We start from the raw sequence: 27,837 nt of genomic DNA, 5'->3' as shown, positions 1-27,837 counted from the left end.
TTTTAATTACAAGTTCTGACCTTTTGGAACATTATGGAAGGTAGTGGAGTTAAGAAAGGAAATCTAAAAGAACCTTTTATATAGATGGCTCTACTTCCAACAGTGCACCAGAAAAGGGGTGAAGTTTTAACTACCAGGAATCTACTTGCACTACACAACTGAAGTAGCCTTTAACACATTGAAAGCTTATGTGTCATGTTATTATATATTAGCGTATACATTATATATGTATGTGTTCTTTTTAAGTTCTAAAAAATTTGTTTTTTTATTGCCATTACTTACAGGGGTTACTTATATAAGTTAAGTAAGTCATTGTCTTTTTGGGCAATGTCACCTCTTCTTTCACACTGCCAGTTTTTTTCCCCTTCCATTCCTACCCACATCTAGGCAGCACTGCTGTATTTGTTCACCTTTTGTCCCTCCATTTCTGTGCTTCTCCTTCCCAACATATATAAACAAATGAAACAAAAATAAAACAAAAACAGCAACAAAGAAGATTAATACTTTAATTATGAATATATAGAGGACTAAAACGTTTGATGTTGAAAAATGCTGTTGAGAACAAAGTTAGTCTTAGCTTTGTAGAGGGTGGTAGAGTGTACTTGCCTAACATTATTAGGAAGCCTTGGGTTTGACCCTTAGCACTTAGGGGAAAATTAAAGTTCAGTAGCATCTGATCTGTGAAGTAGATTTTTGCTTCATTTTTACAGTAGCAGTTGCTTCCATTCTGATTCATTTTTGATAAGGCTTTACCTTAATATTGAAAGAATTGTACCCGTTTTTATTGATGACTTTGAAATGTTAGCTTTGTATCATTGAAGATAATGAAGACAAAATAGTGGAAGACATTGTTTTTAATAACGAGTCATTGATGGAATTATAGTACTTAAGAACTGTTTTTCTGTTATATTAGAAAAACAGTGTTCTTTTAACAATGTGTTTTTTTAAACCTTTAAATGGTTTTGTGTTTTTATTGTCTGGGTAATGTGTAGAGGGGTTACAGTTGCATTCATCAGGTAGTGGGTGCATTAATTCTCTCACATTGATACCCCTTTTCATGTTTTTGTTCTAATTTTCCACACCTTCCTAGTCATCTTGTTTCTCCCCCTTCCCTTCCCTATGTCAAATAAAACAAATAAATATATATATACAATATACCAGATAACAAAGTCAGATTCAGTAACCACATGAGATTAATAATAAGGGAGAAAAAGAAAAGAAATAACATAGTACATTAAGAACAACAATCACAAAGACAAACCTCTTGTTTCCATATCCTAGAATTCATTTTACTTTATTTCATTGAACATCTGCACAATTGTACTGTGTGATAGGCAGGCATTTCAGAGTGTTTTAATGTCTTGATTTTTGTTCTTCATTTCTTTCTAGTAGGAAATAGAAGTGAATTTTATTTTTTTGCATAAACAGGCAAATGTACAAAGAAGACAGCTAAGAAAATAATTTTCATTTTTCTAAGCTAGGCTATCTTTGCAGGAAGTTTAGAGGGAAAAGTTAAGATGTTTTAAATATGTCTTTGTTTTAATATGTTTTGTCAGCATGTCCTTTTGGATTGTCTTAAGTATAAAATAACATATATCATTCCATTGAAAAGGAGCTAAGAATTTCTAGTACAGCAGAGATGCTGATAGGATGCCTGACCTTTTTCCTTTTATCCCACTGGAGGGTTGATAGCATAGTATTTTTACAGCTGTCATTTAAATCTACAGGAAGGCTTACCCACTTCATTGAAATGTCAAGGCATTCTAGAAACATATTTTAGCTTAGTATATCATCTAGTAAGTAGAACTCTTGGCTTATATGCTTGGTTCAAAGAAAAATGATTCATTCACCATTTTGTGAAGCATTCACACGCACGTGCACACACACACACACACACACACACACACGTGCGTGCACATCTCTTTGGTCTCCAGTAATTTTTATTTTTGCCAGTGTTGGGTCTTGAACTAAAGGCCTGAGCACTGTCCCTGGGCTTTCCCAAGGTTAGTGCTCTACCACTTGAGCCACAGCACCACTTTCAGCTTTTTCTATGTGTGTGATACTGAGGAATTGTACCTGTGTCTTTGTGCATGATAGGCAAGCACTTTACCCCTAGGCCAAACTCCTAACCCCTTAGTTATTTTTTAAGCAAAGAGTTCTCAAGTTACATATATCTTACATTATTAATCTAATATTTTGAGCTCTAATTCACAGCTGTTCAATGTATATTTTGAGTTCAAATATTACACAACTTATTTCATTTTCTTTTACTTTTGACCCCGTTTTTGTTCTAAGTCTTAACATTTGAACTTTTTTTTGGAAAGATTTTATTAACACTGATTTTTACATCGTATTTGTTTAACAAACAAAAATTTGAACTTTTAAATAAGTAGATTGACAGGAGTCCAGGTTTCATTTCTATATGTATCTTCTGACATGTAGAAAAAGTAAGTTGTCTTCCAATCTGATTACTGATATTGTAATGATTTTGAAGTAATGATTTGAGCTTAAAAAACTTTGTTGTTATTAAAAAGGCAGTGTACAAGGGTGTTACCATTTCATCAATCAGGTAATGAGTACATTTCTCTATGAATGTCACCTGATTTGAACTTTTTTATTTTCTAAATTAAGTTAAATTTTTTTATTGTTGGGGTAATGTATAGAAGGGTTACAGTTACATTTGCCAGGTAGTAGGTCCATTACTTCTCACACATTGATACCCATTCTCATGTTTTTTTTGTCTCCATTTCCCTTCCCCACTCCTTCGCAATCAGCTTCTCTCCCCCTCCAACTTCCCTTTCATATTTCAAATAAATAAATAAATGTATAATAGTACATTAAAAACAATAATCACACAAGATAAAGCTCTTGTTTCCATATCCTAGGCATCAGATAATCATACCCCTTTCTGCCTTCATGTGATAATTCCAGATTTAACATTTCACCAAGATCCTATTTCCTGATAATAAATAGATGAAATTGCCTTTTAAATTCATGAAAAATATAAATGCCATATAAGGTGAAAAGTCCTAAAATAACTCCTTCATGGTCTTTGGGTCTATTTATATGCCCTTTAGGTTTTTGTTCCTATTTATTCTTTGTTTCTGAGATTAACTGTATAACTTGTACTCTTTAGCCTATCTGTTCTGTTCTTTGAGGTCTTGTGCTACCATTCAGCCATTCTTCAGTGTGTTTAATCTCTGTGTGTGTGTCAGTTCTTTTATACTGCTTGTAACCAGGCTCAAGGGTTTTTTACCTTAAAGTAGCTTTTCTTCCACAAGGCTTCATGGTGGAGTTGTAATTCTCACTTTCTTCTTTTAGTTCAGTCTCCCATAGTCTCCTGGATTTCAGTTATATTGTAATAAAACTAAGGTCCCGAGGCCATTCAGCAATAATGGTAACTGTATTAATATAAACACTAAGAGTAGTTATGGTGTACATTTGTGTGCTCAGTACTATTTTTTAGTGTTTTACATTTTGATTGTCACAACCCTATGAGATAGGAAAGTGTATGAGGTAGTAGATGGTCAAGTACTTGAGCATAGTTGAATCCCAGTTACCATGCATACACGGTGTGGTACTTTAGGTAAGTTATTTGACCTCTGTCTTAGTCACTTCATTTACCACTTTAGTTCTTTTGTTTTTTTTCTTTTTCTTCCTCTGGTAGTACTGGGTTTGAATTTGAGTACTTTAACAGGTGAGTCATGCCTCTAGCCCTTTTGCTTGTTACTTTTTTGAGATGTTTCTTGTTTTTTAGCCTGGGCCCATCTAGACTTTGATTCTCATATTTACGCTTATATATTTTGACTACATACTGCTGGAGATTTTTTTTCTTTTGTTCTAGCTAGCCTCAAACCTCTACCTTTCCCAATTTTCACTTCCTAAGTAATTATCATTACAAATATGAGCCAGTGGTACCTGGCCCACAGTCCATTTTTTTTTTTGTTTTGTTTTTTTTTGTTTTTGTAGGCCTTGGGTTAAACTAAGAGTGGAGGTGTATCCCTGAGCTCTTTTACTCAAGACTAGTGCTCTACTATTTTGATCCACAGCCCCACTTTTGGTTTTCTTATGATTAATTGGAAATAAGAATCTCAGGGGACTTTTTCTGCCTGGATGGCTTTGAATTGACGATTCTTACAGCTCAGCTTCCTGAGTTGTTAGGATTATAGGTGTAAGCCACTGGTGCCTGGCTTGCTTTTTTAAAAAAATTTTTTCTTGTCAGGGTAATGTATGGAGGAATTACAGTTACAATCACCAGATAGCAGGTGCAATACTTCTTACACAATGATACCCCTTCTCATGTTATTGCTGGCTTGTATTCTTAACAGTAGTGTTGGTAAACCAGTTGATGAAGCAGTGGGTTTTATAATGTAATATTTATTCTTTCCAACTTTATTGTAACAATTGGCAATATTTCCATTCTTTGTATTTATTAAAACTCTTTTCCTTGCCTTTTCCCATATAACAGGGACCTGGCAACCCCAACTACAACTAGGTTTTATTTCATTCTTAGCTCCTTTGTGCCTGCTAATCTAAATATTTTATTTTTGATGTTTCATCTTTTTTCCCTCCTCTCTCCTGTCTATTTTTTTAGAACCAAAAGTTTAGGTTATAATTTTCAAAATCTTTATGCTAAACCTTGTTAAGTCCTTGATTTAACTTTTTTGAATGACCCATAGACATCTTAAGTTCAATTTGCTGGCCCTTTAGTAATGTGAGTTTAAATTGAATAGGTATATCTGTCTCTGTCTTAAAATCTACTAATGTTGAAGAACAATTAGTTGCAGCAGTAGGAAAGAGTTGATATTTTAAGATTTTTTTGTTCACTTGTGCTTACATTAATAGTTCTGTAGTTTTTATTTTTTTTGAAAAGTCCTTTTGTTTCTTTGTTGTTTAGGCCAGTCTTGAACTTCTGGGCTGAAGTGATTCTTCCACTTAAGCCTCAGGAGTAAGTTGGATGACAGGTATACACCACTATGCCTGGTTTGAAATACATACAAACCTGCTCAGCTTGGAAGTCTCTTTAAAAGTTATTATTTCATGAAAGTTGGGTTGTGATAAAGTACATTTTGTTCTTAAATCAACCAATCTATCTATCTATCTATCTATCTATCTATCTATCTATCTATCTATCTATATAATTTTTTTGTGGGTCATGGGGCTTAAACTTGGCCTGGGCACTGCCCCTGAGCTCTTCAGCTCAAGGCTATCACCCTACCCTTGAGACAAGCTCCACTTCCCATTTTCTGGAAGTTAATTGGAATCTCAGGTCCTTTTGTGTCTGGGCTGGCTTTGAATTTTGATCCTCAGATCTCAGCCTCTTGAGTAAGCTAGGATTATAGGCATGAGCCACTGCACCTGGTTAATCCATATATTTTTAAAACCTTTAAGCAGTTATACGAAGGGGTTAAAATTCAACAAATAAATACAATGCATCTTGATTTATATCACCCCTTTGTCATTCTCCTCCATTTCATCTATACTTTAATATCTTGTAATATGCTAAGAGAGAATCTGAGAGTGAGTCAGTTAGCAATTTTTAATCTCTTGGAGAACTTTGATAAATGCAGCATCACTTAGCTATTAATTAAGCTTAAATTATTTCTGTTTTTGGAAGTACTGGTATTTGAACTCAGGGCCTTACATTTGTCAGGCTGACCCTCCACTACCTGAGCCATGGCTCCAGCCCTGTTTTTTGTTAGTTATTTTCTATTTTGAGACTGGCCTCAAAGTATGCTATCTAGGATTGTAGGTGTGGGTTAATTCTTATTTATGTATTTTTCCATTCCTGTGGCTTGAACTCAGGGCATGGGCACTGCCCTTGAACACCTTTTGCTCAAGGCTAACAGCCTGCCACTTCAGCCACTTGGCTTTTTCTGAGTATGTGTTACCAAGGAATCAAACCCAGGGCTTTGTGCATATTAGGCAAGTACTCTATCACTAGGCTACACTCCCAGCCCTTCTTCCTTAGTTATTTTAGATTAAAAACAAATTCTGTTTTTTTCTGTATGTTATTAGATCATTTTATATACCTGCTGGAATATGTGTGTGACTCTTAGAGGTCTACTAAGAGTCTCTTTAGAGGCTAAAGATTAAACTGATCATGATGGCATGTAAGTCCTTGTACATTTTTGTTTTCAGATATTTCTCACTTTTGTGAAACCTCTTTCCAGATATCTTATAATTTCATCAAACTAAACACATTTCCTTATTTTTGTTAATAATATTGTATTAGTTAAAATGTTCTTCCATTTTACTGATTCATGGCAAAATTCTACCTGGTTGGGGGATAAGGGAGTTTATTAGTGGCATTTACAACTAGTAGTTTGTGATGCAGTTAATAGTTTAACCTTTTTTTTTTTTCTTACCAGTCCTGGGCTTGGGCTCAGGGTGTCAGTAATGTCTTTGGGTCTTCTCAAGGCTAGAACTCTACCACTTGAACCACAGTACCACTTCTGGCTTTTTTCTATGTATGTGGTACTGAGGAATCAAACCCGGGTCTTTGTGCATGCCAGGCAAGCACTCTACCACTAGGTCAAACTCCCAGTCCATAGTTTAATCTTTTAATCAGGTATTTATTTATTTTTTTTCCCTAGTACTGGGGCTTGAACTCAGGGCCTCACTTTTTTGCCCAAGGTTGCCACTTTGCCATAGCTTTACTTCCCCACATTATATTTTTGGCAAGACTAGAATTTGAACTCAATGCTTCATGCTTGCTGGGAAGTATATATTTAAAGTAATTTTTATTTTTGCCAGTCCCAGGGCTTGAACTCAGGGCCTGAGCATTGTTCTTGGGCTTTCTCAAGGCTAGAGGTCTACCACTTAAGACACAGCACCATTTCCAACTTTTTTTTTCCTTCTACTTATGTGGTACCGAGGAATCGAACCTGGGTTTTCATGCATGCTAAGCAAGCACTCTACCATTAGGCCAAACTCCGGGCCCTAAAGTAATTTATAAATCACCACCTTAAGGCAGTTACTGACTTGAAACTACACTTTTTTGATGGCCTTGTAGAACTGAGGAAATATCTTGGTAGGTATGTTTTTTGTGCTCATACTATTTGTTCTGCAGTTGTCTTTGCGTTTGCATTTTTTTTTCATTTAGATTTTATTTTCTGTCTCATCCATTCCTTTTTTTTTCTGTAAACTCAAGACTAAGGATCACCTTTGTGCCTGTAATTTATAAACATATTATCTTGTATATAATAGGCTATCAGTGATGTTGATTGAAAGAGCAAATGAGTTTTCTTATTTTCTAGATTATGATAATAGTCTTCATCATGTTTGTTTTAGTTTTTCTTGATAATATGGAATTAATTCCACATCTTTTAACTCTCAGATTTGTTTGGATTTACATTTTGGTATTCTTCAAGATGGCATCATTAATATTTAGAATATAACATCATTAATATTTAGAATATAAGATAATTCCCAAGCTTGAAAGCTAAATACAAATGGAGATTATACTTTTATTTTGCAAGAACGTTTGCTGAAGATGACCTTAGAGGAGAGACGCAAAGAATACTTAAGGGACTATGTTTCTCTGAACACCATCCTATCATGGAAGGAAGAAATGAAGGGCAAGAGCCAAAGTGATGGTAAGTTTCTCAGAATATATTTTAGGTAGATACTATTGCTGTTTATTTACATGTATGGCAATAAAATTGCTGGCAAAAATGAATAATATTCAGGAAAGAAGATATTTTTGTTATTTGAAATTATTCCTTATGATTGAGTTGTATATTTTTTAAGTTATCTATCATGTGCTTTTTAAGCTTAAAATATATATTTACGTAATCTGTTTCTGAATTATACCTCATTTACGATATGGTACTCTAGAAAGGTACCTTTTTACTTTTTCAAAACTTTTCTGAAGGAGTTCTTAGAGCAAATGCTATTAGAGATTTGCTGCTTTTGTAGTGTGGCATGTCGAGTTTTCTTTGATTAGTTTAATATTTATTGTATTTCTTTTAGATATTTTAAGGATTGATATAGGTAAAAGACAGTACATTAGTAAGAGTAGAAAAAAGCCCAATAGCATTTCACATAATTTTAGAGAATATGTATTTTATATAGTGTGGTATTATGTCTGCATTTAAAATATTTTTATAATACATTTTGTCTTAAAAGCCTTTGTGATTTAATGAAGGTATGGATTTTTTTAGAATATAAATGAGGTTTTGAAGATTAAAAAGATATGAAAAAATTTCGAAACTTCAGTTTAACAGACATTGAATATATTCAGAATTGTTGCTTAATTTGAATTGGTGAATGTCAAGTTTAGACAGAGTACTTTTTAGGCTACTTAGCAACCAAACTTTATGAAATAGACTTGGAACATAGTAATTTTACAGGGCATAGTCTTAGATGGATGAAATTATACAAGATATGGAGAAAACTCCAAATATGTCCTAGGGACAAAGTCTATGGAGAAAAGATCTGAAGTGGGCTTCAGTGTATATAGAGAGAATGTATTTAGGATTGGTTTTTAGAGAAGAGTTTGATTTTTTTTTAGAAGAGCAAAATATCGGGTTAGGAGTGAACAGATTTTTTTTTAAATGATGTACTATCATAATGTTATGTTTCTTTTTCAGAGTGTTAATACCAGTTGGTTTTTATGTACTCAACAGTCAGCTTATCTGATCAGGTTTCATCTTCTTTATGACTCACTAGTTACCATGAAAATGAGAACTCTTCATTTTGTTGGTTGTCTGTAATAGGGCTTGCTGTTCAGTAGATACTCAGTAAATATTGGTTCTATGAACGGAGTAAATGATAAACTGTGTGGTATTTTTAAAAATAGAAATATTTTATTTTTAATTTCTGGAAAACACATAGAGCTTGGTAACTTCAGGAAGCTTCTTGCTACTGAGTAATACATGCTTAATGAGAAAGACAATGTGATTCTTTAAAAAAATTAAGATTTTTAAGTAGTTGTACAAAGGGGTAACCTTTCAGCACTTCAGGTTACAACCCATTAGTTTGTAAGTACAATTCGTCTTGTTATTATCCCTTTTATCGTTCTTCCTTATCCTCAGAATGTCACCTCTCTCATTAGTTCCTAGGATATGCATGGAGTATTATGACTGCAGTCTCCCCCTGCCTTCCTCTTGTCCTTCATTTGACCTCCCTTCACACATCTCAAGTGTCAGTTTTATGTAATTCATTTGTTGGACTGTGAGTTAGTTTTTCTAATGAGTTATGCCATTTGAATTTTCCCCTAATAAACCATGCTTTGATTAATATGTTTGTGTATAGGCTGTCATGTGTACTGTTGATATGTTCATGCATTATTTCCTTTCTTTTCACCTTTCATATATAATAAAGATTCATGTGGCAATGAAAGTCTGAGAAATTAAGCCAGATGCTGTAGATCATAAGTATTTCGTAATATAAGGTTAATTTTATTGTAAGTGCTCTACAGTTCTATACACTTAACATTTGATAAAGGTTTTAAGTAGTTAAGACAAAACTGAGAATTCATGAGTTATGTGTATTCATAATCATTGTATATCATTTTACAGTATTTAGTAACAATGATTTCAGTTTCTGTGAGTGTACTTACAACAACTTAAGTTAAATTAGTAAAAAGTTTGTACACTTGACCCTATTATATGGATTTTAAATTATAGAATAAGAATTTCAGTGTTACCATTTTAAATATATTTATTTTGACATTATAGATTCTTTTTCTTTGACTAGCAGTGTTGGACATTGATCCCTGCATCATGATGCTAAGCAAATACTTTGTCAGCTGAGATATATATCCTCAGTGCATTACTGATTATTGACAATCAATTTTAATAGAGTATTGTAATATTATATTTTGTTTAAATATTTTACTTAACTAAGATAATTGGTTTACTTCAAAAACCATCTTGACTACAATTTGGTTTTCTCTGGAAGAGTTAAACAGCTTCAAAGAATCTTGAGAATGAAGAGTATTCATTTCAAGTATGAACACATTGAAAATTTCTATGCAGTAATATTTTTGTGGAGGGATGAGGCCTCATTTAGCCAAACATTTATCATCTAATTTAAATAGTAAAATGGAAACAAAATATGAAGTTAAAAAATTCATGAATCACCAAATGACTCTGATTTTCCTCTGCTTTATATTTGGTTCCTTCAACTTCTTTTCAAAGTTATTTTTGACATTGCATAAGTAAAATTTATTGTGCATTGTAGCATGTATAACTGTTATGTAAATTGTTCTTACATGAAATTTGTTGTTATAATAAAGAAAAAAACAATACACTTTTTGTACATATAAACATGGCTTGGTATTGAGATCATAAGTTGTGAAATTTCTTTTTTTTTTTTGCCAGTCCTGGGCCTTGAGCTCAGGGCCTGAGTGCTGTCCTTGGGCTTTCCCAAGACTAGAACTCTACCACTTGAGCCACAGCACCACTTCTGGCTTTTTTTTTGTATGTATGTGGTACCGAGGAATTGAACCCGGGCCTTCGTGCATGTTAGGCAAGCACTCTACCACTAACCCAAACTCCCGGCCCCTGAAATTCTTTTTATATACTTCGTAAGTCTGTAATTTTAACACATATATGTATTTTACAGGAATTAGCTTGGGTTGTTGTTTTTTTTTTTTTTTTTTTTTGACAGCACTCAGGGCCTTAAGTTTGCTAGGTGGACATACTACCACTTGAGTCATAATCCATTCAATGTTTTCTTTTTTTTTTTTTTTTTTGCCAGTCCTGGGCTTGAGCTCAGGGCCTGAGCACTGTCCTTGGATTTTCTCAAGGCGAGAGCTCTACCACTTGAGCCTCAGCACCACTTCTGGCTTTTTTCTATGTATGTGGTACCGAGGAATCGAACCCGGGTCTTTATGCATGCTAGGCAAGCACTTTAACCACTAGGCCAAACTCCCAGCTCCCCATTCAATGTTTTCGAATATTTGGCATTTACTGTTGTATTGTTGTAACCCTGAAAATTAGGTTCTTTCTTCTTTAGCATCTCATTAAAAAAACTCTTGATGATAGGAGGCTGTGTGTGTGTTGTGTGTATGAGAGAGAGAGGGAGGGAGAGAAGAAGGGAAGGAGAGAGGGGGAAAGAGGGTAAGCAGGTGAGTGTGCTAGTGTGCACACTTTTATTTATTTATTTATTTATTTTTGATCATGGGGCTTGGACTCTGGGCCTGGGCTCTGACCCAGAGCTCTTCAGCTCAAAGTTAGGGTCCTACCACCGGGCCTGGGCATTGGCATTGTCCCTGAGCTCTTCCTGGCAAAGCTACAGCCCTATCCCTTGAATGACAGAGCCACTTCGGGTTTCCTAGAGGTTAATTGAAGATTAGAGTCTCACAATCTTTAGTGCCTCGGCTGGTTTTGAACCAGAATCCTCAGATCTCAGCTTCCTGAGTAGCTAGGAGTACAGGCATGAGCTGTAGTGCCTGGTGACTGTTTTTGAGATAGGGTCTCGCTTTCTATCTGGGCAGGTCTAGGCTGCTCTACTACTTGTGCTTCCCCATTTCACCTGGGATGATAGGTTTGTGTTACTATGCTCTGCTACTGTAATTCTTCCATAGTTAGGATAATATGTATACTCTTAAGCTCAGCCATTGGTAGAGATGGTGTCTTGAAAAATTCTTGTTCTGTGGCTTTCCTTGCACTTCTATCTCCATCTCTGCCTCCCCAGGCTGGCACTCTACCACTTGAACCATACATCCATTTCTGACTATTTTTTGGCTAATTGGAGATAAGGATTTCACAGAGTTTTCTACCTGGTCTTGCTATGAATCATGATCCTCAGATCTCAGCCTCATGAGTAGCTAAAGTTCTGGGCATAAGCTAGCAGTGCCCAATAGTGCCAGACTTGGGCAAAAAAAGCCATGTGAGAATGTGAGATCCTTAGATCAAGCTCCAGTACTGGCACACACAAAGAAGAGACAGGGTCAGTGCAATCAGTTGCTGAGGTTTATGCCTGTAATCCTAGCTACTTTGGGGTCTGTGTATTGTGTTTGTACTAATAATTTACATTCCCACTAATTGTGTATAAGGATTACCCCCTTGCATTCTCATTAACTTTTGTTACTGTTTGTTTGATGATTGCAAGGATTGCTAAGGATGTTGACCATTCCTTCTTTTTTTTTTTTGTCAGTCCTAGGGCTTGAACTCAGGGCCTGAGAACTGTATAGAACAGGTATAGAGCTGTACCACTTGAGCCACAGCAGCACTTCTGGCTTTTTTTATGTATGTGTACCAAGGAATCGTGCATGCTAGGCAAGCAGTCTACCACTAGGCCACACTCCTGGTGACCATTCCTTCTTATATTTGTTAGACATTTGTATTTATTCTTATGAGAATTATCTGTTCAGTTCAGAATTTTTCATTTATTAATTGGATGTTTATTCTTTTTCTGATTTTTTTGAGCTCTTTGAAATTCTTGAAATGAATTCTTGATCTGTTGAGTAGCTAGTGAAGATTTCTTTCTTTCTTTGTTGTCTTTTGGTTCTGGCTAATTTTTTTAACATGTTAAAATGTTTTCTTTCAATAGAGTATTATATCTCAATAATAAAACTCCTCGAATAAAGTAAAAAGTCTTTTAGATTTATTCAGTTATTTTTATTGTATCTTTGACCATATATTGACAATATAAGTGAAATATATTAGTTATAGTATTCCTAAAGTGTTTTACTATTGAGTTATTTCTTTGAATCATTTTCTTTTCTATCTAGAGTGTTTGATGTCTGTGTCTTTAAAAAAGTATTGTTTCTCTGAAGTTCAGAGAGCTGATGATACAGTATACTTAAAAATATACATTACTTATATCTAGACTTGTTTTTGAAGCCACTCATACTTATTTTGTAAGACTGAATGCTAGCGTTTCTTGATCTTACTAGATGTTAAAGATTTTTCGCCAACTGCTAGGATTCATGTTAATTTATCAAATGTTTATTAAATGAAATATTGCCCAAACTATTGAGAAGTGGCCATTATCTAGTTATAACACCAGAAATAATGAGTTCATATATAAGAGAAAAAATGTCACACTACCTCTCTAGCAGCAATTATAATTGTAATAGAGCACCCACTAACTTTAGAGAATACTACCTGAGAAAGGTATACAGAACTCCAAGCAGATAAGACAAGAGAAAAAACAGTCTTAGACACATTGTTGTAAAATCTCTGGACTTACAAAATAAGGAATTGTTTTCAAAAGTAGCAGAGCAAAGAGAGTACTTCATTTCAATGGGAAGATTAGAATAAGGAAGATTTCTCAATGCAAACTCTAAATTCAAGGCGAGCCTGGAGAGAGATAATTCAAGCTCTGAGTGACAACTGTCAAACTAGTGTACCCAGGGAAACATCATTCAAAATTGATCAGGAATCTAAAGCCTTCCATGATAAACAAAAACTAAGGCAAATCATAAATACCAAACAAGCACTAAAAGGGTGCATTGTCTCAGAAGAAGACAATCAAAATCAAAGAAACAGAACAATGAATAAATACTACTAGAGGAGTAGTTTAGTAAAACTTGAGAAGATAGAAGCAAGAAAAACAGCTAATTAAACATCATTTGACTCACTTCTCCAGTCAAAGATGTATGGCAACAGCCTGGATTAAAAAATAAGATTCAACCATTTGTCTCCATGATGCACACCTCACTGTCAAAAACAGACAAATTCTATGTGAGGGAATAGAAAAAGATCCTTCAAGCAAATGCATCCTGCAAGGAGGTGGGAGGGAGGGAGGGAGGGAGGGAGGGAGGGAGAAAGAGAGAGAGAGAGAGAGAGAGAGAGAGAGAGAGAGAGAGAGAGAGAGAGAGAGAGAGAGAGAGAGAGAGAGAGAGCGCTATACCCTTTGCAGAAGCTCTGCAGTTTTGTGTAATCCATTTATCCAGCCTTTTGTTGACTTGTTTCTGCGTCTTTATTTAGTAAGTTTCAACCTGTGCCAAGGAGCCCTAATGTGTCCCTTAACCTTTTCTGTAATATTTTCAGAGTATCTGCTCTTACATCCAGGTCTTTGATCCATTTGGAGTTGATTTTAGTGCAGGAGGGTAATAAATAAGGATCTAACTTTAGTTTTCTACGTGTGTGTAGCCAATTCTGCCAGCACTATTTATTGAAGAGGCTGTCTTTCTTCCATCTAATGCTAAACATAGAGCTCCCCTATGATCCAGCAATCCTACTACTGGACATTTGCTAAAGTGATCACAAACAAGGCTACCCTAAAGCTACCAGCACAACTGTGTTCATTATAGCATTATTTACCATAGCTTAAGATATGGAGCCAGCCCTGATGCCCCTCAGTAGATGAATGAATCAAGAAAATTTGGTATATATACATAGTGTAGTTCTTTGCTTCCATCAGAAAGAATGATATCACTCCACTTGTAAGGAAATGGAAATACTTGGAAGAAATCATACTGAACCCAAAGAAACATAAGCTCTATGGTTTCCCTCATTTTTAATAATATGTCCTAGTAGAGGATCACAGTTGCTCAGTAGCCATGTATATATGACAATATAAAAGGATGCTAATTTAAATGAACTCCAAGATTTGGAAACAAGGTTTCCAAGGTGTTTTTTTTGTTGTTATTTGTTGTTTTTAATGTACTATGTGAAGGTATTTCTACTTTCTTTTTCTCCCCTTTGGTTTATCCCCTGTTGTCACTGTTTTTGATTTTGGTACCCTGTGTCTTATACACGTTTATCTGATTTGGGAAAGGGAATGGGAATCACAAAATGGTGAGACCAAGGAGCAAGAGTAAACAAACCCAGCAGCAATATTCCCAAGATACTGTGTTGGAAATGAATTTTACAACTTGGGAGGGGAGGGACTTAGAGGGATGGAAAGTGGGAGAAAAGGAGGGAGGGAGGAGGTAACACTGTTTGATAGGAAATATACTCATTACCTTACTTATGCAAGTATAACCCCTCTGTAGATCATCATTACATAAGACAACATTAAATTTAAAAAAGAATTCACATAGCATCAACAAACAAAAACTGAGTTATTTGAAAAAACTATTAAGATTGACAAACCCCTAGTTAATTTGACAACAAAAAGGAAAGAAGAATTACAGATTAACAAGAGATGAAAAATGAAACCTCAAAGTAAGCATCCAAGAAATCCAAAAAAATTCTGAGGGTCTACTTTAAAACTTACACTCAAATGAAAATGGAACATCTATAAGAAATGGGTAAATTCCTAGAGGCATATGAGCTGCCTAAGCTGAATCAAGAAGATATTGATCCATTTAAACAGACCCATTACAAGCAATGAGATCAAGAAAGTAATAGTCTTTCAGTAAGGAAAGGTTCAGGTTCTGGTGGACTCACAGATTAATTCTGTAAGGTCTTTTAAAGAAAACTAACACAAGTACTTCTCAAACTTTTCATGAAATAAAAAAAGGATTACTAGCAAACTTAGTGTATGAATCATGCAATATATTCATTCTAAAACCCAATAAAAAAAGAAGCATAGACCAATCTGTTTGAGGAACATAGATGCAGATGCAAAGCTACTTTATAAAGTACTAACAGAATTCAACAGCTAACTAAAAATAACAATATGGGCTGGGAATGTGGCCTAATGATAGAGTGTTTACTTAGCATGCATGAAGCCCTGTGTTCGATTCCTCAGTACCACATATACAGAAAAAGCCAGAAGTAGTGCTATGGCTCTAGTGGTAGAGTGCTAGCCTTAAGCAAGAAGAAGCTCAGGAACAGTGCCCAGACACTGAATTCAAGCCCAGGATTGGCCAAAAAAATGTTATAATTGTTTTAATCCCAAAGATGCAAGGCTGGTTTAATATACAGCAATCAATAAAATAACAAAATAGAGCCTTTGACAAAATCCAACATCTGTTTATGATAAAAGCTCTGGAGAAGCTAGAAATAGAAGGAACATACTTCAACATAATAAAGGCTATATATGACTGGCCAACAACCAACATCATATTAAAAGGTGAAAAACTAGCTGAATGCAGATGGCTGATGCCTATAATCTTTGCTACTTAGGAGAATAAGATCTGAGGATTGTAGTTTTGGGTAGAAAAGACCATGAGACTCTTATCTCCAGTTAACCACCAGAAAACTGGAAGTGGCACCATGGCTTAAAGTAGCGTAGCATTAGCCCTGAGCTGAAGAGCTCAGGGACAGTAACCAGGCCCAGAATCCAAAAAAAAAAAAAAAAAATAATAATAAGTTGAAAAACCAATCAGTTCCTCTAAAATCAGTAACAAGACAAGGATGTCTATTTTCTCCACTTTTCAAGATTATACTGGAATACCTAGCCAGAGCAATAGATAAGACAAGACATAAAAGATTCAAGTAGGAAAATAATTCAAGTTATTTCTGTTTGCAGATGACATGATCTTTTACCTGAAGGACTCTGGAGAGTCCACTTCCAAGCTTCTAGAACTGATTAATAACTTTGTTCAAAGAAGCAGGCTAAAAAACTAACAAAAATTAGTAGCTTTTCTGTATACCAGTAATATCCAGACAGGGGAATCAGGAAAATAATTTCATTTGCAAAAGTCTAAAAACAAAATAGAACGAAAAAGGAATAAACCCAATCAAGGAAATGAAGGACCTCTATAGCACTGTTTGAAAGAAATCACAGAAATACCTCCCATGTTCATGGATAGGTAAACTTTAAGGAAAATGACTATACTACCAAAGTAAGTCTACAAATTCAGTGCAATATCCATCAAAATCCCAATGTCATTCTTCACAGAGATACAGAAAACAACCAGAAAATTCATGTGGAACAAAAAAAGACACTGAATACTTAAAGCAATTTTAAGCACAAAAAGCAACACTGGAGTCATCACAATTCTAGACTTCAAACTTTACTGCAGAGCTATTATTCTAAAAAGTTTGATACTGGCATAAAAATAGGCCCAAAGGCCAATGGAGTAAAAGACCCAGAAATAAACTGTACATATACAGTCATCCGATATTTGACAAGGAGGCTAAGAATATACAATAACTGGTATTGGGAAAACTGGATATCCATACATAGAAGACTAAAATTGGATTCCTTTCTGTCATCTTGTACTAATATCAACTCCAAATGGGTGAATGACCTCAATCTGAAACTTTGGAACTACTGTAAGAAGTAAGAGAACTAGAGAACTATTAGAACTTATTGGCACAGACAATAATTTTCTCCTTTTTTTTAAATTGAAAAGGTACTAAGCAGGGGAGTTAGTTACATAAATAAGGTAATGAATACATTTGTTTTTTTTTAAACGCTGTTAACCACATCCTTCATTTTTTCTCCCCCTTATCTCTCTCTACTCCCCTCCTCTCACACTGTTCATATCCAATGTAGTGTCAAGTGAGTATCAATTTTGTATTAGTTTATTCTTTTCCTGTGGTTTCTGTGGTTCCCTTTCCCTTCCTCATATGGAATAAACATAAGACACAAGGGAGCTGGGAATGTGGCTTAGTGCTTGCCTAGCATTCTTGAAGCCCTGTGTTTCATTTCTTATTACTACATAAACAGACAAGGCTGGAAATGGCACTGTGGCTCAAGTGATAGAACGCTAGCCTAGAGTAAAAGAAGCCCAGGGACAGTGGTCAGGCTCTGAGTTCAAGCTCTGGAACTCCCCCCACCCCCACTCCCCAAAAAAGCCAGGAGTGGATCTGTGGTTCCAGTGATAGAGTACTAGACTTGATAAAAAAAACTCAGGGACAGTACTAAGACCCAAAGTTCAAACCCCAGGACTGGCACCAAAAAAACAACAACAAAAAAAACAAGACACAAGATACCGAAAACTAAGAGAAACACACAGGACGAATTTTTGTGCCATACTTGCACAGGGGTCATGCTAATCTTCGCTGCATCATTCTGAAGAGAGTCCTAGGACCTCAGCAAGTCGAAGGACTTGACAAATAGGATAACATCAAACCAAAACGTTTCTACACAGAAACAGATATACCTACTATACTAAAACAGCAGCCAATAGACTGGGAGAAGATCTCTACCCAGTATACATTTAATAAAGGCCTAATATCCCAAATACACAAGGATATAAAGAAACTACTCTCCAAATTAAGAACCAGATCTATAAATGGGAAAAGGAGCTACATAGTTTTCAGTGTAAGAATGCTCAGTGAGGAAATGCTCACATAACCATAAAGGAAATGCATATCAAAACAACATTGAGATTCCATCTTATCCCAAGAAGACTGGTCAGTATTAGGAAACAATAAATAATAGTGTGGAGGAGGTGGGGAATGAAGGGTGCAGGGTGCAGAGGAAGGAATCCTATTACACTGTTGGTGGGAATGTACACTAGCACAACCATTCTGGAAGGCAGTTTGCAGATTCCTCAAAAAACTAAATGTGGACCCACTCTTATGATCCAGTGATATCATTCTTCAGTTTCTACTCAGTATTATGTCAGGATATGTTAAAGACCTTTACACATCTGTGTTTACTGCTGCACTAATCACAATTGCTAAATTAGAAGAGCCCCAAATGCCATAGAAGAGATGAGTGGATCAAGTATATGTGGTAGACAAATATAATGGAATTTTAAGCATTCATTAGAAAGATTGATATGTTACTTGCAGGGAAAGAGACGGACCTAGAAATAAATCATGAATATTAAGTAAGCCAGATTCAGAGAGACACATGGTACACCATATTTTCTCATATGTGGAAGGTAGATCTAAAATACAACTTGGCATGAAAACATACAAGACTCAGGGCAGTTACAGACAAACTGACTGAAGGAGAGTATGTTTAGGAGAGGACTCCTGTGAACAGCTGAAGTACAGACAAAATTTTTGTGATCTTGTGCAAACACTTTCTTCTTAGTTCTTCCATTTATAGAGTGAGAATAATTATGAACCTACAATGTAAAATTTCTTTTTAAAAGTTACTCAACATACAAAATATACTCAAAATGTCATTTATGATGTTTATGACAAATTATTGTCATTCATTGAGTTATTTTAAAGTGCTTATCAATAGTTAACCTTGGCATTTGACTTCTGAGTTCCCTGGGCACTGTTTTTGCTCTGAATTTTATTTTATTTCTTATTTTAATAACTCATACATCTCTTTGGCATACTAGCAAAAGCTTATTGAAACTTTTCATTTCCTTCCTTTCATCTCTTCGCTTAATTATTCGGGAGAATAGAAGGGTAAAATAGTACAGATAAATAAATTACAAATGGATTCTTGGAATATCTCATGCATATAGAAGACAGCAGCACTGTTTAATAATTACTAAAATAGAGTTCCTTGTCTTGGTGGCTGAGGTCTACTGAAAGTAATATTGTACTAGTCTCCCTTTCCTAGTACAGTGCCTGAAATCTGTTAAGCTCAAGTAAATTTTTGCTAAACTTACACTTGTTTATGAAATGAATCAATATCTATAGTTTCTGAATTTTTGTAGGTATAGGTTGTCTCAAAGTCTGTATTAACAAGCTGAGTATTTTCTTGTGGCAGCTTCTCTTTGTGCAAAGTACTAAATAAAGAATAAATAACCTTTCCTTTATGTTATAGAAAATCAGTTTGGAATTGGGATGATGAAGTTTCATTGTATTTTTGTTTGTGTTTTAATTTTCTTTTAATTGTATTATTACTTTTATTGTAAATTAGTTGTAATCTCTAAGTCTTACCAAAGTTACGTTGCCTTCTGGTAAATTAGTGTTTTATTTAAAAGGAATTATTTATGTAGCAGTGAGATGTCAGTATAAATGTTGTGTGTGCTTAGTCACATTGATTTGTTGCAATAATTGTAGATTTTTTTTACTAATTTACTAATTCAGTGAATGATAAATTTCAGTTTCATAACTGAAAAAAAGTTTTGAGCGGGTCTTGCAGTGCAACCCAGGCTGGCCTCAAAATTGTGGTCTTCTTATCTCAGCCTTCTGATTACTGGTATTATATTAAACAAGCAATGAAAACACTTCCTAACACTTTAAAGATAATCTCCCCTCTCCTGCTGCCTTTGAGTTTCTTGTTATAGCTTGGGTACCTAGAACTTGAAAAATTAAGCATTTCAAACAGTCTAAATTTTATTTTTTATGGCCCAAATGTGCCATTTATTTATTATTAAAAAAAATTTTTTTTTGTTGGTGATGGGGCTTGAACTCTGGGCTTGGGTGCTATCCCTGAGCACTTTAGCTCAAGGCTACCAGCCTTGAGCCACAGTCCTACTTCTCATTTTTCTAGGTGTTAATTGGAGTCTCACATTCTTTAGTGCCTGGGCTGGCTCTGAGCCCCAGTCCTCAGATCTCAGCCTTCTGAGTAGCTAGGATTACAAGAATGAGCTACCTCATGGGCTTGTGCCTTTAAAAATTTTAGAGTATTTCACATGAGTAGTTGGCATGTTCAGATTTTCTTTGAGATAAATAGCCTTGTTTACATTCTAAATGTAGATAAATTGTGAATTGTGAAAATAACTTTGTAGGGTTTACTAGTTTTGACATCAATTTGGGTAAAATATACATGATGTTAGAAATCTAATCCATTATTTGGATTATGTAAATATATGTCAACAAATAAGAAATCAGCAGACTATATATGCTGCATGCTTGATTTTTGTATAAAACATCATGATGTAAGGATTAAAAAATAGAAATTGAAAAATCTGTATAATTACTGTTTAATTATTAGATTGGTATACAGACAATATTGATATAATGTAATTACCTTTTACTCATTCCAAATATCGATTTATAAGAAAATATCGCCTGTTTTTTTAAAATTAAGAATAGCAGGAGAACAGGAATCATTTGCTTTTAGAGTCATATAAATATACTCCTTAGAATAACCAGATGAAAAGTGTATCATGGTGCTTTTTTCTTAAAATGAAGTGATTTCAAAGAAGGTAGAAGATGAGTAAATATTGACCTTTTCATCGGGTAATTGTGGGTATAGTATATTTTGTATTCTGACTGTATTTCTTGTATAAATTGGCATCTTGGTAACAGAGAACTATGAGACTTTCGGAGTGAAAATTAAACAATAAATTTATGTTCTATTGTTTTTATAGCCATTTAGATTTGAGTAAAAAAAGAAAAATAAGCTAGAAATGAATGGCACAAGCTTGTCTGTAAATCCTAGCCATTCAGGAAAATGAGATTTGAAGAGTGCAGTTCAAAGCCAGCCAGCCAATGAGACTGTAATCTCCAATTAGCCATCAAAAAGCCTGGACCTGTGTCTCAACTGGACTTGTGACTCAGGGAAAGGGCCCAGGGCCTGAGTTCATGCCCCAGGACCAGACAAAAAAATGAAGAAAGAAAAGAAAAGAAGTATTGTTATAGTTGGTTATAAAGTAGCAACTGTATTTACATTTCATAGGTTTTAATAGATCAATCTTAAATAAAATAGGAATCTCATAGTTGGAAAGACTTTTACAATTAAAATTGTAACAAGTATGACAAGCCAAATCTACTTTGCAACAGACAAACAAATATAAGAATAAGGAAAAAAAACCCATAACATCTTAGCAAAACAAAAAAAGCATGCAGCCAGTAAGCCATAAGGTTATGAGGGTTTTCTGATGAGATTAGACTATTGAAAACTATTGGTACAGCCTATAACACATCAGTGAAAATATCTAGGTTCTAAGTAGAAAATAGACTTGCTAATTTTGATAATTTCAAAATTTACCCAATTTACTATTAACAGAATTATTGCGGAGAAATGGCCCTGTGAACAGCATCAGGATGGTTAGGAGACCACGGATTGCTGTGGATTGTTCTACCCCCCCTTCTTCCTCCTCCTCCTCTTTTTCCTCTTCCTCCTCTAAGTTCTGGGGTTTGAATTCAAGGCCAGGGCACTGTCTCTGAGCTTTTTCTGCTTAAAGTTAGTGCTCTATCACTTTCAGCCACAGTGCCATTTCTGTTTATCTAGTGGTTAATTGAAGATAAGAATCTCATGGACTTTTCTTGCCCCTTCTGTCACTGAACAATGATCCTCATATCTCAGCCTCCTAAATAGTTAGGATTATAGGTCTGAGCCATGGGTACCTAGATGGAATCAGTAGTTTTTGAAGAAGAAGAAGAAAAAAAAAAAACCAACCTGGGCTGAAGAGAATTGTGAAGCACTGCATATTTGCAGAAATTTTCTCATAGTGCTATAGTTATAGGACTTGTACTAAAACGAGAATGCAAAAAATACAGATATCCTAATTAATGGAGAAATTAACAGCAAGCAACATTTCTTAGAATTTTGAAGACAGTATAATGAAAAAGAAACAGTAAATTTTTTTCACAGTTATAATTGTGATTACTAAGTGGTTAAAATATAGATTCTTCAAATCAAAGTAATAAATTGAATTCAAAGCTGATTTATGATTAAAGATTACCTGGGTTTGAGGAGCAAGATCTTTGGGCCACTACTATTTTACAAGTTAGGACTCAGACTCCTTTATGCAGCCAAGATTCTTTTAAACAAGATTTAAATAAAGGGGAGCCTAAATTTAACTTCCAAGTGAGAGACATCAGATAAGTTACCTTCTCTTGGCTTTCGGATATAAAACTGGAAAGATTCCCATAAAACTCTGAGGTGTGCCTTCATGTGGATGTGAGATTCTAATTTACGCTATAAACCTTGTTCAGAAAATTATTAAGTTGTTAAATAAGTGTTGCTAATACTATAATTCATCTAATAGAAAAACAAAAGTTAATCACTTTTAGAGGGGTACTCCCTCACAGTATGTCCCATGATAGACCTAATGAGATGCTTTTATAGTCCAAAGCTAAAAGAATGCCAATTAACAAGCATGAGTGAGAATGAGCAGGAAAAACAATAGAACTTGATCCTTGTGAATTTTAGATGTTTAAATTACTAGGTAATAACTTGTTGTATACATGTGCAAAAAGGAAATTAGAAACATGAGTAGAGAACAAAACTATCAGGCAAATCAAGACCTGGAAAAGAAGGTAGTATAGCCTTTACAAATTAAAAATATAATAAACTTGAAAAGTATTCGAAATTAAGTAGATTAAACCAGCTGGTTAGAGAATTAATCAAACTGAATATTTGGGAAACAAAATGAAACAAAACCAAAGCAGAGATGGAAACATAAAAGGAATGTTTAGATATAGAAGAATAGATATGTCTCACATACTTAATATTGAAATTTCAAAAAAGAATGAAGAGATTGTCAGTATACAAAAGAAAGAATGACCAGAAACTTTCCATAATCAAAAGATTTGAGTCGTCAGTTACCTTGAAGAACACAAATGCAGAGGGAGAAAAATAACTGGACAACCCCCAAACCCAAAACAAATTAAAAGCAGTTAGAAATAGATAACTTACAAAAAAAGAAATAGATTACTTACTAAACTGTGGAAATTGAACTGGCAAAAGACTTATAAACTTTAAAAATGCATGCTGGATATAATAAAACTAGGTTTTACAATATTAAGTGAATCAGTTGTTGTCCAGAAAACAATAACTAGAAAATCATTCAAAAACAAGAGGTTGGGAATGGATACTCAGGAAAATGAGGTGGATAAAATTTAACTACTCTGTGTTAGTGATTGTGTAGAATAGTGGAAAGTCTTAGCCAACAGAAGTATAAAAATACTTTTGAGAACAATTTGACAATGTATAGTAATTTTTTTGCCAGTCATAGGCTTGAACTCTGGGCCTGGGCATTGTCCCTGAACTTCTTTTGCTCAAGGCTAACTCTCTAACACTGAGCCACAGTGCTTTTTCTTGCTTTTTCTGTTTATGTGGTACTGAGGTATCAAATGCAGGGCTTCATGTATGCTAGGTAAGCACTAAGCCACATTTCCAGCTCTGTATAGTAAATTTGATTGTGCATTTTTCAGTGAGCCATGAATTCTGATTCTATAAGAGCATCTCTCTCTCTCATATATATATATATACATATACATATATATGTATATATATGTATTATCATGAATGTGTCATGAATATTTGTCTTTTTTTACACACAAACACACACACATTATTATTAAAGTTACAGCCATGACAAAACTGTAATTAGAATTGCAGTAAATGGGTTATACTTCTACATGTTTTCCTTTATTTCTAGGTCTTATCACTTTATTTGCTTTCTCTACACTCCCTACCACTTTGTTTTCTTTTTTAAGTATCAGCTACTCTTTAACAGCAATGAAATCTTTTTCAGTCCTGCGGCTTGAACTCAGGGCTTGAGCACTGTCCTTGTACTTTCTCAAGAATAGAGCCCTACCACTTGAGCCGCAGCACTACTTATGGCTTTTTCTATGTATGTGATACTAAGGAATCGAACCCAAGTCTTCATGAATGCTAGGCGAATACTCTACCACTAGGCCAAACTCCTAGCCCAGTAATATAATTTTAAGGATGAGTTACAAACAGATTTGGAAAACAGTGTGACCTCTCTGGATATCACCTTTATAAGAACAATCAAAAAGTTAAGAGGGACTGTGAACTGTAATAACTACAGACTTAAACCCATAATTTCTGTGAAGAGACAAGAACAGCCATATTGATAACAATATCCTTCATAAGAATGACCAACTTTTAAATGGAAAAAAATGGATAAACTAGCAAATTAATGTAAGTACTTTAAAGTATAAGTTGTTGAATTATACTCACATTTAGTAGATACATACACATACAGAGCAAATTGCCAAATAATACATAAACTTTTTATATGAAGCTTAAAAATGTAAAGGAATATTATGTATACTATATATACTTTTATCTATACATATGTAAGAACATATAAAGAAATTGATTTAGTTTATAACCACCAAAGTTAGTTTGCCTCTGTAAAGTAAATGGTATTTCTGTTTTTTTTTGCCAGTCCTGGTGCTTGAACTCAGGGCCTGAACATTGTCTTTGGGCTTTTCCTCAAGGCTAGCACTCTATCACTTGAGCCACAGCTTCCAGCTTTTTTTTATGTATGCGGTGCTGAGAAATAGAACCTGGGTCTTTTTGCATGCTAGGAAAACTCCCAGCCCAGTATTTCTATTTTTAATTGACATATTTTTCCTCAGTTGGGCAATGGATACATAGATACTTATTAAATCATACCTTTCACTACTTTGCTTATCTAAAATAGTTCACAGCAATTTTTAAAGTGGGAATGTAGCTAGGGGATAGAGTGCTTGTGTAGTAAGTTTGAGGTCTTGGGTCCTATCCCTAGCACTAAGACAAAACAAAACACAACATAGTAAAACACAACACTGACAGTCACTCTGTTTTTTTTTCTTTTAGAAATAGATTAGTAAAAAGATAGTATAACAGAAAAGTTAAAACATACAGAATAGATCCAATTAGTATACCATAATATGAAAAACTGGCATTCCAGAAATACAATGCAAGTGGCAGAAGCAGTAGATAATGAAACAGGACAAAAATTTCCTCACATGAAAAATACCTTGAAATAAGATGCACTGAAATAAAATTTCCAGTAAAATTTAATACTAGTAAGACTTTTGAATTTGGGGGATCAAAAGAAAGTCAACTTTTCAGATGGAGAAAATGACTACTTAAAAATTCTAAAATAAATATATGTATATATCTACTGTATATATGTTATATACTAAGGGACAGTAGAAAAATTTCTACTTATAAAGTAATAACTTGAATTTCTCTGTGAAAAAAATCTAGTTTTCAAGCATTAACACAAAAATATATACTCTTTTAAAAGGATTATGAACTGCACTGGGAGAGAGCAGGGAGGAAGGGGTGGTGTTGTCCAAAAAGAAATTACTCTTTATCTGACTTTCATAACAATAACATTACAAAATTAAAAAAGGGACTATGAACTGTATACAGATTAAAAATATTATTTGAAAGTACATAAATGAATCAGAGTAAATTCTCGTCCAAAAGAGAAAGATATATATTAAGCATTAAGACACACAACTAAACAACAGACTGAAATCCAAACAATTAGTAAAGCATAATGTAATTTTTGAGAGAGAAAATTTAGTTTTTAATAGTAAGAAAACTTGATAGAGCTTTATTAAGTAAGAAAGTAGGAAATAAGATGAAAAGTTGACAGAAGCAGAAAGGCGGAGGCATACTCTAAAGGAGTGTGGGTAGTCTCAAAGGGAGAGAGGTGAGAAAATATTTTTAATAAAAAGAAAGATATGAAAGAAAAATAACTGAAATAATGCTAGATGAATAAAATGTAGAATATCTAGTGGGTTTGGGAGGGTTGGGAAAGGTAGAAGAAAATTATGCATACTATTCAGTGCAAGGGATTTCTATACATAAAGTTACAGGGATATGTATACTTCTTGTAAACAAACTCCAGATACAGTCAGAAGTACAATCTATATCCATTCATAAATATGATAATACAGAAATGTTAAGAATCTGATAATTTTGGGAAAGGAAAACAAATGATCAATTTGCTACCTTTGCCACATATATGGGAAGGATGAAAGTATACTAAAAAAAAAAGGACTCAAGCTTTGTGGTGGATATCTTGAAATCCTAGAAGGATGCTGAAGCAAGATGAGTGGATTTGATTCCAGCCTGGGAGACCCTATCTCAAATAAAACAAAACCCATAATAGTAGCAGGAACAAAATAAGAAAGGCTAAGAAAGAGTGACATTGAAAAAGTCAGTTTGAGGGAATTCCTGGATGTTAAGGAGAAGTAAGGAAGAGTGACATTGATACAGCAAACTTGAAATTCCTTGATAATACAGAGTAGGCAGATGAGAGGAGCAGAGACACCAGATCACAGAAAAGTACAGCTGAAAATGAGAAGTATTTGAGATTCAGAATACTCAAGAAACTATTTGTGGTGTTTATAGTCTCAAGGAATTAACTGTGTAGTGATCATCAGATTAACAAACCAGACAACAAAACAAAAACTACTTAGAAAAACTTGTTTCTTCCTTCTTTGTATTTAATAGTGAGTGCCAGTAGGTATATTTGTCTATTCAGATGATTCTGGAGGTTTCTGATATAAATATATTGAGATCAGAAAGAGGGGCAGAGCCTGAGAACTGTACTAGGAATACATTTTGGGCAAGGGAAGGGAAAAGGAAAGGAGGCTTTCCTATGTTAGCAGTCTTTTTGAATTTCAACTCAGAAACCCAGCTTTATTTATTAGCACACACTCTCAAATTAAAATATGCATCTTCTCATTCAGGGAAGATGTTTTGGGACATTAAAGATGGACAAGAGAAACCCAGTTATATAGTTCTGCAACACCATTCACAAACTTGGCTAATGTGGGTCCAAAATCAACAGCATAATATGAAAAATGAACTAAGAATAAAAACAGCCCTGTCAGGAACTGTTCAAGAAATATAAGGAACTTAATATTATTTGTATTGCCAGAGAGGGAATAGAACAGCCAGAAAATTTTACCAGGCTGTTCTGAAATAAATAACATGAAGACTTCTCAGAAACTAAAAATGTCATTTTTCAAAAAAAATTTGAAGGACTAAAATCAGAATTATTGGTTTAGATGCAAATTTGAGGGAATGTCTTAGAACATAAAGATAAAAGAATGTAAATAGGAAATAGTAGCAAATGCTTATGTGACATGAGGCATGGAAACCAGGCAACTCATTCTTCTGAAGAGATAGGCAGGGAGAAAATCAAGAAGTAATACTTAGATACTATAAAACATTCTATTAATACTAGAATAGATGAGTGAGATTGACAATGTACTCCTATGAAAAGATGGTCAAAATATATTAAGCAAGTTGGGAGAATAGTGTGGGTAGTATTACAGTTGTGATCAGAAATTATGTGCATGTTTAAATGTGTACAAGAGAAAAGAAATATAAGAAATTGTAAATGTTAATAAATATTTCTTTTTTCCTCCCTTTCTCATGCATTTCCTCTTCACGTGTCACATAGAGACTTCCTTTTGAAGAAAGGATGTAGTAATAAAAGGAATATTTTTTTCTTACCATGTA

At 34.4% G+C, this 27,837-nt stretch overlaps 1 protein-coding gene across 1 annotated transcript in view; it reads left to right on the top strand.

The window, feature by feature from the left end:
- Positions 1–27,837, top strand: part of Macrod2 (mono-ADP ribosylhydrolase 2) — a 1,707,616-nt gene that overhangs the window by 1,870 nt on the left and 1,677,909 nt on the right. Inside the window, exon 2 of the mRNA XM_090352924.1 lies at positions 7,482–7,598. Within this exon, the coding sequence (XP_090209050.1) occupies positions 7,482–7,598 (117 nt within the window). The remainder of the gene's footprint in view (positions 1–7,481; positions 7,599–27,837) is intronic.

This window comes from Megascapheus bottae, chromosome 18 (assembly GCF_031878675.1).
Source record: "Megascapheus bottae isolate mThoBot1 chromosome 18, mThoBot2.hap1, whole genome shotgun sequence".
Classification (NCBI taxonomy): domain Eukaryota; kingdom Metazoa; phylum Chordata; class Mammalia; order Rodentia; family Geomyidae; genus Megascapheus; species Megascapheus bottae.
This window is presented reverse-complemented; position numbering and strand designations above follow the sequence as displayed.